This window comes from Oryctolagus cuniculus, chromosome 16 (assembly GCF_964237555.1).
Source record: "Oryctolagus cuniculus chromosome 16, mOryCun1.1, whole genome shotgun sequence".
Lineage (NCBI taxonomy): Eukaryota > Metazoa > Chordata > Mammalia > Lagomorpha > Leporidae > Oryctolagus > Oryctolagus cuniculus.
Window position 1 is genome coordinate 21,643,149 of NC_091447.1, and position 13,492 is coordinate 21,656,640.

The 13,492-nt window shown below is 39.5% G+C and overlaps 1 protein-coding gene across 4 annotated transcripts in view; it reads left to right on the top strand.

Annotated features, from left to right (window-relative positions):
- The window catches only part of ZNRF2 (zinc and ring finger 2), a 104,954-nt gene that overhangs the window by 38,183 nt on the left and 53,279 nt on the right, over positions 1–13,492 (top strand). For all 4 annotated transcript variants that reach the window (XM_070059696.1, XM_070059697.1, XM_070059699.1 and 1 more), the window contains exon 2: positions 8,727–8,822. In XM_070059696.1, the coding sequence (XP_069915797.1) occupies positions 8,727–8,822 (96 nt within the window). The remainder of the gene's footprint in view (positions 1–8,726; positions 8,823–13,492) is intronic.

Below are 13,492 nucleotides of genomic sequence, written 5' to 3' on the forward strand. Positions count from 1 at the left end.
TTCTCTGTTGTCTTCTTCACCGTCAGGGAGTTCTTGTAACTAAGCAAGTTGTGTTTTGATGACCACTTGGAGTGGTAGAATGATGACTTGAAGTGCCAATCCTAAAGTAGCATCTGGAGCTTTCATATTCTGTCAGCTCCAGCAGATTCTTCTTGTAGAAGTGATTTTTCTACCATTAAAAGCCCCTCAAATCTCACCTTTATTTTTCTTGCCAATAAATGTCTTCAGCAGACTCAAGTTTAGGGTCATCTTTTTTGCTTGTTATTGGTCCCTAGGAAGAAAACAATTAGAAATACTGAGAAGGGTTGGACCACTGGAGATATAAAGAAGAACCTTTTGGCCTTAGTCATCAGCAGTGGAAAAGTATTCACATTTATTATGTTGAAGATGTTTAAAGTAGCTTTGATGTAGCAGGTATGTCTCGTTTAGTTGTTGGGGAAAATTTTCCTTTAGTTGGTGGGAGTCTGGATTTTATTATTGAAGAGTACCTATTTTTTGGTTGGTACTGTTTTAAGACTAAGTGCATTGTCTGAAAATTGAGAAGGGGAAACTTGGTAAATGATAGCCATTGTTTACTAACTACCTATTGTACTTCATGCCCTTCGTATACATTGTAGTCTTTATCCTCACCAGGGTGCCAGTGTAAGTACTGAGAAGTCAGGCCTGGGGGCTTGCAGTGCCCAGATCACAAAAGCTTATCATGGAACTGGGATATTTGTAACCAGGTCTTTAGGACTCAAAATCCATATTTTCACTAGACTGCAAAGGCTAAAAAGTAGGTAAAAGTATAAATACATAATTGCCACATTGTCTTGGTGGAAATATGTATGAAGAAATACAAAGGGAAGGAATGATTAAGTCTGCTTTGGGGTGGAGCGTTTAGAGAGAGACTTCCAGAGAAGGGTGACACTTCAGCAGGATCTTGGTGATAGTCTAAGGGATCCTTAGGGACAGGTTTTTGGTGCAGGGGTTCAGATGCCCACATCTCTTTCGAAGTGCCTGGCTTAGGTTCTAGCTCTGCTCCCAGCGTTGGCTTGACCCAGACCTAATGTTGCAAGCATTTGGGAATGAACACCTTTCTCTCTAGAAATATGTAAGTAAATACAGCTCTTTAGGGTAGAAGAGGGAAGAGAGATGACACTGGTTTCATTATTGCTGCATATGCTTAAAAGAGAAGATGATGATCAGGCTCATCTCTGCTGTTGACTGCCAGTATACCGACAGGATCACGTTGCTCCCATCCCAGTGTTAGGTCAGTCCCATTTTCACATTGTGAACATTTGTAATATTTATATACTGTGTTGTAGAGATAATCTCTACAGTGTTTACATTCATTCTTTCTTTTTCTTTAGATAGCATATTTTTATTTACATATATTTCTGCAATTAAAGAGAATCATGTTGTGTGTACTATGTATGGATATTAATATAATTACTTAACCACAGCTTGATCATTTCTGAATTGTCTTTTGATTCAACTCTGGTTGAATCTTGAGTCCTTGAATATTTGCAGATATAGACTTCTTGTGCTCCCTCTCCCCATGAGTTCTGAAGAACCCTGCATTTATTCCGCCCTGTGTCACACAAGTAACATCTGTTATTCTGTGGACACCTCCTAGACTTTCTTCCCTCCTTCCTTTCCTTCTGTCCTCTACTCTCTAGTCACTTCTGGACCTGTCACAGTTACTGTATGTGGACTTCCCTTCAAATTTGTTTCCAAGAGGAATTTGGTTTTGTTTCCTTGTTTTGGTGAAGTGGAAGCTTCTTGAGACTGTATAAGAAGGGAGGTTTTGATGCCTTGTGTGTCTGGGAAAAAATATCAAGTGTGAATATGTAATACTCTGGTTATGTACTCTAAGTGAAATAAGTTTTCTTTCAGAATTTTGGAATAAATGTTACATTGGTTTTATAGCTTCAAGTGCTGTTGAGCAGAAAAATGCCATTCTGATTCTGAAACAGTTGATTCTAGACTCTCCAAAGATATTAATGTCATGAAAGATGAAAGAAAGTCCAGGGAGATATTTTGATGTTTCACTTTGCTCTTCTTTTCATTTTGGAAAACTTGTAGCCTTTATTCTCTATCCTAAATGCCCTGTTACCTCAGAGTAACAGACTTTGGTGTAACTATTTCTTTTAACTTGTTTTACTTATGTTCTTCCAGTCCATATATTCGTGAACTTCAGTTTGGGAAAATATATTATTTCTTTGATAGTTTCTTCTGTTTTCTGAATTCTGTGTTTATAATTGGTTGGATATTAGACCACCTGGAACAATCCTATGATTAATCTATTTTATTTGACTTGTGGTTCTACTTCCTGGGAGATTTAAAAGGCTATGTAGAGTAATGGTTAAGGAGTTAGGTTTCTAGAGCCAGAATTCTGGTTTTGTCAGTTTCTAGCTATACAACCTTATTATACAAGTTAAATTCAAAAGATGTAAATACATGCACGTTAATTCATCCAATGTGCTGAGATAGTTTTCTGGTACATAGTAGATGTTAATTTTCTTATTTAACATCATTATTACTTCAAGTTAATATCCCAACTGGCTATTTGAACTTTTAATTTCTACCAAATTTTATTTTTTAAGAGTTTTCTTCTGGTTTGCTGTTACTGTTTGATAGCCTCCTGTTTTTGTTTGATGGATGCAGTATCATCTTCAGTTACTGGGCTAATTGAGGACATTTGGAAAAAGCCTCTAACATAGAAGATGGAAGCCAAAACAAATAAGTAGAAACAAAATCAGATAAATAAAAAGAACAAAAATTCCAAATAGATAGAAATCTTTAGTAATTAATAAGATTTGTGATAATTATAGAATGGCAGAGGTTATGTTGAAATTTTCTTGTTTCCTGCATTGACTTTTATCATGGTCTCTGTGTCTGTGTATTTTTTTTTTTTTTTTTTTTTTGACAGGCAGAGTTAGACTGTGAGAGAGAGAGAGAGACAGAGAGAAAGGTCTTCCTTTTCTGTTGGTCACCCCCTTAATGGCTGCTGCGGCCGGCGCGCTGCACCTATCCGAAGCCAGGAGCCAAGTGCTTCCTCCTGGTCTCCCATGCGGGTGCAGGGACCCAAGGACTTGGGCCATCCTCCACTGCACTCCCGGGCCACAGCAGAGAGCTGGACTGGAAGAGGAGCAACCGGGACAGAACCTGGCGCCCCGACTGGGACTAGAACCCGGGGTACCGGCGCCGCGGAGGGTTAGCCTAGTGAGCTGCGGCACCGGCTGTGTATTTGTTTTGATACCTGTCATAGATATTGGAGACTTTCTCCAGATTTGCTCATGGTTAAGTTCAAATTGGTAAGTATACTCATACATCGTGCATGTCATGTGCTCAGTGCATCACGTCCGTGATCACATAGTGTCATTTTGTCCTTTTGTGATATTAAGTTTGAATATTTGTTTAAGGTGACATCAGCCAGTATTTTCATTGTAGAAGTACCCTTTTCTGTTAATTACGTGATCTTGGGTTGAAGCTTTCAGAATATGTCATTATCTACGTGCACTTTTGTCTTCTTTTTTAAATTTAGTATATTATAGTCTACAATGTCATTACTCATTTTGATTCACAGATTGTCCAAATTTGGCCAACAGGAGCCCTTTGAAGCCGACTCATGTTTATGAGTGTGTCCGTGACCATTTCTTAGGCTTGCAAGCTATCCTGGACTCACCTTATACTTTCCTTGCTCCAAACCTAGAATCAGCCATTTCTCTAACGAGTTGTGCTTTATTTGCTTGGGGGGATGATACTCGGAGATCTAAGATCTGGGCAGCTTCCTGCTACTGGAGTGTCATTGCTTCTAGGCCCTTTCAGTGGAGGGAGGTATGTGTTTCTTTCTGGCTATTTATTTTATACGTAGTTATGTTAATGTGTTTCTTTTTATATCAACTTTAGGTAGGCATTTTCCCCTCATCCTTGTTGATTTATTTTTGAGTCTGTAAATTAACATTGTTCAAAAATCAAATTTATTAAAAGGATTATCTTCTTCCCTGTGTGTTACAACACATTATCTGTGTGAAAGCTGCAGCTCAAGTTTATCCTTTCTAGTTTTCTTGCTGTGATAGCCACATATACCTGCATCCTTGTTTACTCTTCTTTCTTGCACGGCAGCCAACACAGTGTATGCACTGAAGATTGTCCTTTGAACCTTGATAGAATCTGCATATTGCTGCAGAGATACTCCTCATTTCTATCTTTCTTCTTATTTTTTTTTTAAAGATTTATTTGAAAGGCAGAATTACAGGGAGAGACAGAGATCTTCCCATCTGTTGGTTCACTCCTCAAATGGCCACAGCGGCTGGAGCTGGGCCCGTCCAAAGCCAGGAGCTTCCTCTGGGTCACCTATGTAGGTGCAGGGGCCCAGCACTTGGGCTGCCATCCACTGCTTTTCTAGGTGTATTAGCAGGGAGCTAGATTGGAAGTGGTATAGCTGGGCCTCAAACCAGTGTCTGTATGGAATGCTGGTGCCTCAGGCAGTGACCACCCACTGTGCCACAGTGCTGACCCCCTCATTTCTTCTTCATGGCTGCACAGTACTCCATTGTGTAGGTGATGCTTCTTGGGTCATTCTCCAGATCTCTCGTATGTGGTCACTTAAATGATTTCCTATATTGTGCTATTTCAAATAATGCCACAGTAAGTGTGTGTGTGGGTGTGGGTGTGGGTGTGGGTGTTGCTGAGAACATAGCTTCAGGAGAGTTTCTTGTACTTGATCAGAAGAGAAATGTATAGCTTGGTGAGATACTGCCAAATCACTCTTCCATAAAGAAAACTGTACCATATCAGCAGTGTTGAAATTACCTGTTTGCCCACCACTTAAGATGTGTTCTTAAGCGTTTTAGTCTTTGTGGACTTGGGATGAGAAACTGTCATTGGTGAGATGGAGTAGAGCCTAGGGAGGGAGAACAGCCTATTTGTATGAGCACTTCCTGGCTTTCTAGTTGAACACAGTAAACTAAACAGAGATTTCTCTCTCCTTTCTCCTATAGCCATTAAAACAGGAATAAAGAAATACAAAGAAAGGGGTGTTAGGCATAGTGGTTAAGACGCTACTTGGGATGGCTGCATCCTTTATCAAAGTGCTTGGCTTTGAGTCCAGCTCTGAGCCCTTTTATACCTTCCTGCTGAGGCACACTCTTGGAGGCAATGGGTGATGGCTCCAACTAGTTGGCTTCTGCAGATCCTGACTGAGTTCCTGGCTCTTGGCTTCCACTGGCTCAGCCTCAGCTATTGTGAACACTTGGGGGAATGAAAGGGGTAGGAGTAGACTGGATTGATCTCTCTCTCTCCCTCTCTACCTTTCAAATAAAACATTTTTTAAAAAAGAAAATATAAAGAAATTGAAGGGTTCTTTTATTCAAACACTACAGTTTTAAATTATGGATCGTTTGCATATTACTTGGGGAAAATGTCTCTTTTAGAACTTTTGCCCATTTTTTTCCTAGTAGTATTTGGTTTTATTTTCCTCAATTGTAAGAATACTTTATAAATGATGTTATCCTTGTGTTTTTTATATATATATATATAAATTTATTTATTTATTTATTTATTTATTTATTTATTTATTTTTACTTATTTGAAAGGCAGTGTTACAAAGAGAGGAGGAGAGGAGGAGGGACAGAGAGAGAGAGAGATCTTCCATCTGCTGGTTCGCTTCCCAGATGGCTGCAAAGGCTGGTGTGGGCCAGACTGAAGTCAGGAGCCTGGGGCTTCTTCCAGGTCTCACATGGGTGTAGGGAACTAAGCACTTGGGCCATCTTCTGCTGCTTTCCCAGGCACATTGCAGGGAGCTGGATTGGAAATAGGGCAGCTGGATCTTGAACTGGTGCCAATATTGGATGCTGACGTTGCAGGCGGAGACTTAACCTACTACACCACAGCACCAGCCCATGTTTTTTATATGTCTGCCAAATGTTTAAAATTTCCCTTTTAAATTTATGTCTTGTATGTTTTTCCATGAAATTTTTTTTTCCCTTTTGTTTCGTGATGCTTAAGAAACAGGCCCTAAAATGCTGATGGAAAGCTTTATGTGCAAGGTTAGGCGAGGATCTTGGTGCTTCGTGCTGTGTGATCTTATGGTTTAAGAGAAGAATCTATATCCTCTTGTGGAGATGGGTCTAGAGATGGAGGCTGTGTAGAGGGACTTTTTTTTTTTTTTTTTTTTAAAGAGATTTATTTACTTATTTGAAAGAGTTACAGAGAGAATGAGAGGCAGAGAGAGAAGTCTTCCATCTGTTGGTTCATTCCCCACCTGGCCACAACGGCCAGAGCTGCGCCGATCCAAAGCCAGGAGCTTCTTCCGGGTCTCCCACACAGGTGCAGGGGCCCAAGGACTTGAGTCATCCTCTACTGCTTTCCCAGGTCACAGCAGAGAGCTGGATCGGAAGTGGAGTAGCTGCGACTTGAACCTGCACCCTTATGGGATGCTGGCACTTCTGGTGGCGGCATTACCTGCTACACCACAATGCCAGCCCTGGGACCTTTTTGATATATAGATTTTTAATGATTCCCATTGGCTTTCTTGCCCATTGCCCTGCCTGGTGTCCTCTGTTCTGAACCTTCTCTGGTTCTTTTTCTACAGTAAACCTCCATTTGCTCTAGTGTCAGTTGTGTGACAGTACGTCATGGACTGGGACTCTGGGGGTCTGGTTTTTCTTCAGTCTTTGAATCCATCTTGACTTTAGTCTCATGCATCACCATTGTCTTGGGCATCCGTGGAATTGTAGGTTCCTAAGTCCTAGGAGTATTAGGTAGTGAGAATTGGCTTAACTTTTGTTAGCACTTAGTCTGTTTTCTCAGTCTTGTTAATTTCATCTGTTTTCTTCTCATTAGCTGCTGCCACTTCTCAAACTCTTCTTTATGTCATTTTTATTTTATTATTTTAGTGGGAGAGAGAAGTGCCTCTGTTTAATTCACTTTATTTAACTAGAAAACCATGTGGTTCCTTATTCATAATGTATTTTTTTCTTCTTGGGCTGTGCTTTGTGGGGAGTTGAGTGGCACTCAGCTTTTTAGGGTCACAGTGTTGCACTGTGTTTGAGGATTCTAGGTTTGAGGATGCTAGGACTCAGATGATTCTGCTTAGTGGCTAAAAAATTGACTGGCTGGTTCCCTCTTGTATACCCTGTTTAACTCCAGGGATGCAAGTTTTTCAAGTTCCAAGGAAATTTGATACTGAAATCTGGCTTCGCTTGAAATTTCTTGATCTTCTTCCTGGTTAATCAAATTTTACTGTATGGGGTAGTCTGTGTTTGGTGATTATAGTCATCTGTAGTTTCATTTTGGATGAATCATCTTTCCTTTTTCATTTTGGTAGTTTTCAAGAAATTGAAGTAAAGATGCTTTTATTCCTTTATTTTAAAATGCATTTGATACAGTTTGAAAGATAAGCATTCAAAATCATATATTTCATTTAGGAAGTTCTATACCTGGGTAAGTCACCCTGCCAAAACCTTCCTGCCGATTCTTGACTCATTTGATTGCAGTGAGTTTTGCGTCCCAGCCAAGGGAGCACTGTTCCTGTGCGAGTACACCTGTGCAGGGCTGGAGACCAGCCAAAGCAGGCTCAGTGCTTCTGCTGCTCTCCACACATCTGCTTCCTGCTTTGTGAACCACTTTCCTGTGCTTGCCTGTGCTGTGGTTTCTGTTCTCTGCTAAGTTCAGCTTACACCTGAGCCATCATAGATACGCCAGTCTCTTTACCAACATAGGACCATTCTGCTTCAGCTTTTACTAACTAGCCAGTCTAGTCTGCTGCTGTTTCTTAGTCATATTTTCAAGAAAAACTGATTGGCCCAGCACATCTTTGTGTTCCACTTTTGCTTTGTACCTAGCCTGGGTCAGGTGTCCAGCAGTGTTCACGCTGCTGTGGAAGGGGGCAGGGGAGGAACAGTGGGATCCAGGGAAACCAGGCACTCCTGTAGATGAGCACTGGCTGAGCAGCAAGGGAGCCAGGGCTGGACGGCTCCCTTCAGTGAGAGGGCTGCAGAGAGCGAAATACAAAGCCATCTGTCCTCGGCTATGCCAGTTTACTTTCAGTGGAGTACTTCATGCAGATGCTTAATACTGCAGATTGAACATTGCCGGAAACGAGCTAAAGTGTCAAAATTAACAACAGAGTCTGCCCTGGTTTGATGCTGTTTTCTATTGCATTGTGACTTAAGTAGCCTGGTGTGGCAGAGACTGCTAAAGAAGATATTAGGATCTTAGATTCTAGACCTGTTTTTGCTGTTGGGAAAGGCTTTACATTCCTCATAAGATAAATTTTTGAAAGATTGATGAACTAGAATAGTTTCTAACCTTATGTCAAGCTATAAAATCTTATTTCTCAAAGTGTACTATACTAAATCTGGGGATGTAATTTCCTAAAGAGTAGTCAGAAAAATTAAGCTGTTATATAAAAATCATAAGTTTAAGGTGACATACAAAATTAGAAATAAGTGGGGAATTAGTGGATTAGTACTCATTAGAAGGTGATTTGGGAGTTTAACATTGTTAGATTATACCTTCCTCAATTGAATTTGTTTTATTTGAAGATGGGATTGATGTTTATGAACGAATGAAAAGTCAGGTATTATAGTCACAGACTCTCCCCAGTTTGAGTTGCAAAATATGTCACTGTAAGTTTAATATTGGAGTTTGAAGTTTGTTTGCTCATCCATGATCTTTAAAGATCACAGATGGATATTCAGAATGCTCAAGTAACCTGTGTTTTCTTTACCATTTAGGATTTAAGTGCCCTGTATGCTCAAAATTTGTACCATCAGATGAAATGGATTTGCATCTTGTGATGTGCTTAACAAAGCCAAGAATAACCTATAATGGTAAGTCTGATGCTTTAAAATAATATTAAGTTAGAATTTCCTTACGTTTTATGAATTTTATGTTTCAAGTGTAATTTGAAAGTCAGGAAAGACTGTTTCTTCTGTCTTTACTACTCCATTAAAGCAATGGTTCTCAACTTTTGGTCTCAGGACTCCTTTATACTTTAAAAAAATTATTGAGGACTTCAAAGAGTTTTTGTTTATCTAATAGCTAGCTTTGTCATATTAGAAATTAAGATTTTATCGATTCATTTAAAACCAGATATATTGACATGTTTTAAATGAAAATTGAGTAAATTTTCTAAGGCAAAACATTTAATGACAGGAGTAGCATTGTCTTATATTTTACAAAGTTTTTACTGTCTGGCTTGATGACAAGGAATTCTCACCTCTGTTTCTGCTTTCTGTTTGTTGTAATATGCATGGCATGTGTCGTCTAGAATGGGAATGAAAAAAGCAAATGATGTCTCAGCAGTATTATGAAAAGAGTTTGTAACTCTTTAAGGAAAAGGATCTCAAAGACTCCCCTACCTCCCCTATTCCACAAGATTCTTTGGACCACACTTTGAGAACTACTGCATTGAAATACAGCCTTTTAGTTTAGACCTGAATAAAAATAATGCTGGTGATTGTCGTTTTCAAAAATAAGCGCATGTGGTTGAAAATGCAACTTTTTTCTTTTTGTCTAAGAGTATATAGGAAATGAAGGGTACGTATTTAGGAAGAGAGAAAGTAAAGGTTTATTCAGTAAATATAGTAGATGGATGATGGGGGAAAAGTCAAGAAATGAAGAGAGACCCAAGTTCTGTGGAAGCTTCCGTATTTCTCTGTGTTTCTTCCTGTAGACAAATTGTATATTTCAGGTTGTGAGCCCTGGAGCCTTACTGGTGTGTGTGTTAGATCTGTCTGTCCCATTCTTTCCTGACCAGAGTCTAGATGTTCAAGACCCCTGGGGAAGTTTTCAGTGTAGTACTCTCAGTACACTTTGGAATAGACTTGGGAAAAACAAAGTGAAAAAATTCTCTCATGACTAATACATAGAATAAAATAAAGGAAAAATGTAAGGTTTGCAAAGAATTTTATAAGCAGAGAACAGATTTCAAAAGCTTAAGAGAAATTTCAGATTTTTTAGATGTAAAATTTGATTTGAAATAAAATGAATAGGAAGAGAATCAGTAAAAAAATGATGCCAATTGAAAGATTGAATTAATTCACCAGATACCATTTGAACACCTGTTACATATTTAGGTGTTGTGTTACAGTATACTAATAATCACTGATTTCTTTGAGCTGAGATTTATTGATTAAAGAAAGGTAATAGGGGCCGGCACTGTGGCACAGTGGGTTAATGCCCTGGCCCGAAGTGCCGGCATCCCATATGAGCACTGGTTCGAGACCTGGCTGCTCTACTTCCAATCCAGCTCTCTGCTGTGGCCTGGGAAAGCAATAAAGATGGCCCAAGTCTTTGGGCCCCTGCATCCATATGGGAGATCTGGAAGAAGCTCCTGGCTCCTGGTTTCGGATCGGCGCAGCTCCTGCCATTGTGGCCAATTGGGAAGTGAACCATGGGATGGAAGACCTACCTACCCCTCCCTCCCTCCCTCCCTCTCTCTCTCTCTCTCTCTCTCTCTCTCCCCCCCTCCCCCTCTCCCCCCTCCCTCCCTCCCACTCCTCTCTCTCTGTAATTCTGACTTTCGAATAAATAAATAAATCTTTAAAAAAAAAAGAAAGGAGGGTATTAAATGAAAATATAATGCTTTCTTAATTGGAGTTTTATCCTCTAGTAACAGAATCATAGAGAAAGGTGGAATTTAACATTGAAATGTGCATGTTACTGTGGCTAACATTTTACAGAATGATTTAGGAATCTTATGCACACACACACGCACTATAGTCTTTTTGGTCACACTGTTAGAGCACGTTCCCCATTCATTTGCCAATGAATATGTGAAAATGCCATGTAGCAATTATGTCAATACAGTGTCTTTACGGTGTCCTTAAATCTTAAGCCTCTGGCCTTGAATTTTTAAAATGCACATATATTTCCTTTGATGTTGTAATATAGCAATTTTTTTTATCATATTCTGTCCAGTTACTTTTTGTGTAACATAATCTAGAATACAGTCTTAGGTGTTTTTGACAATTTTTTAATTTCCTGATTTAACTTTGCTTAAGCCACTAAACTTTTCTGTTAATCACTTGTTTGATGTCTTAAAGAATCAGTATATAATCTGCTTGGAGATGCTGTAAACCAGATTGAAATTTTAAATTTGATAGCATTCCAGTTCAGAAATTAGAGATCTTCCATCCATTAGTTCACTCTCTAAATGTTCTCAACAACCAGGACTGGGAAGTACTTGTGCCATCATCTGCTGCCTTCGGAGTCATGTTTTAGCAAGAAGCTGGGTTGGAAATGTAGTAGAGCCAGGACTCAAACTGGTACTCTGATATGGGGTGTACATGTCCCAAGTGGTAGTTTAATCTGCTGTGCCACAATGCTGGCTCCCTAGACTCTGATCTTTTAAATATATGTTAACTGTCTATAAACATTCACAATTAGAAACAAAAATAACTTCATAAAAATTATATCTAGTTTTTGAAGTTTTAAAAGTAAGCCCTTTGGTACCAGTGGTGCTAAGTTACCAGTAGATTAAGCTGCTGCCTGCTGTGCCAGCATTCCATATGAGTGCTGATTCAAGTCCCAGCTGTTCCACTTTGGATCCAACTCCCAGCTAATGCACCTGGGAAAGCAGCAGAAGATGGTCCAAGTGCTTGGGCCCCTGCCACCCATGTTAGAGATCTGGGTGGAGTTCCAGGCTCCTCGCTTCAGTCTTGGTCTGTCTTGACTGTTGCCACCATTTGTAGGGTGAACCAGTGGATGTAAGATCAATCTCTCTCTCTCTCTCATACTTTTTGCCTCTCTCCCTTTCCCTCCCTCCCTCTGTCCCCTCGCCCCCCCTTCTCTTGTCTCTCCTCTCTCTCTCTCTCCCCCTCTCCCCACTCTCTTTACTCCTTCCTCTTCCCCCGAGTCTCTGCCATTCAAATAAATAGACTTTTTTTTTTTTTTTAAACTAGCCCTGGCGCTGGCCTTGTGGCATAGCAGGTAAAGCCGTGTCTAGATGCTTGCATCCCATATGGGTACCAGTTCATGTCCTGGATGCTCCACTTCCAATCTACCTCCCTGCTAATGGCCTGGGAAAAGAATGGAAGATGATCCACTTTCTGTAACTCTTTCAGAAAAATTAAAAAAAAAAAAAGCCTAGTCCTTAGACCGTGGCCAGCTATAGGCAAATGAAGGAAGGAGCTGTGTGGAAGGCAGTGTGGTACAGCCCACATCCCATATCAGAGTGCTGGATGCCAGCTTCCTGTTTGCCTACATTGGTGAAGGAGTCAGATGATAGCCTGCCACCCACACGGGAGACTCGGATGGGGTTTCTGACTCCTGGCTTTGTTCTAGCCCAGCCCTGGCTGTTGTGGGCCCGTTGGGGGATGAACCAACGGATAGGAAACCTCTCTGTCTGCTTTTGAAATAAATGAATAAGTAATTAAGAAAAGCATTTTGAGTGGATTGATTTGGAGGATTACAAAGGGTTGGTAGGTTGGCAATGTGCTTTCCAACTTAGGCTCAGGGAATTCTAAAACTACTGTGTTTTAAAGGCAGAGCCCCCAAAATACCACTTATCACAGATGATGAGCCTGTATGAAAACTGGCCTCTGTAATGCGTAAGAAAGTCATCTGGGATTATTATAAATTTTAGAATAAGTGAGTCAGAATATCTGAACCTGAGTCTTTTTCATTATGTGGACCCCATACAATTTCATATTTGAATTCCTAAATGTTGATTGCATAAAAATATGTATCAGATTGGGCCTCTAAATTGTATAAATGCTCAAATAAGAAAAGTTTTTTCAGCATAATTTACTAACTTACACCTTTTGTAACTTTTCCTAAGGTAGCCATGTCTGAAATTTTTGTTTTTTGCATATTGATTTAATGATCTATGAATATTTAGCAAGGACAGTAGTTTGGGCTACTCTTTTCACCCTGGTTATGTTTGTAGACAAACTACCAAATAGAATGAGTTCAGAGATTTCAATATAAATTGGTGATTTAATTTCAAACGTATTCTGACAGGGAAAATGTTTTAAATATTGATTTTGTTTTCAGACTAGCCCATAGATTACTTATTTTTAATCCATAGATTGGTCAGAATATGCAAATCCTGGTACCTAAAGAAGAGACTTGACTAGCTAAGTGGATAAAGCTGTTTGTTGCAGGTGATATTTTGGCAGGATGGAAAATTTTTTAGTGCCACAATGAGTTTTCATCAATATGTATTGCTTTTTAAGTCAGGAACTACCTATTTCAAGTAATTTTATCTCTTCTGTGTACTTCATTGTTTGGTTTATGGACCTAGTAATTCCTTGTGTTGTCTATGAACCTTATATAAAATTAATGAATTTAGAGTCTTTTCCTTGTTCCTCATCCTCTAAAATGTTTAAGAGTGGCGAACAAAAAGAAAAAAATGAATTAAATGTTATTTAATTTGCCACCTTGGTCTTTAAACTTTGCTGTATCATGGTGTGTCTTACATCATACCAATGTCAGTTTTTACTTTAGACTTTGAGATTAAAAGCCATAAGATATATATATTTAAAAGCTCTTTGTT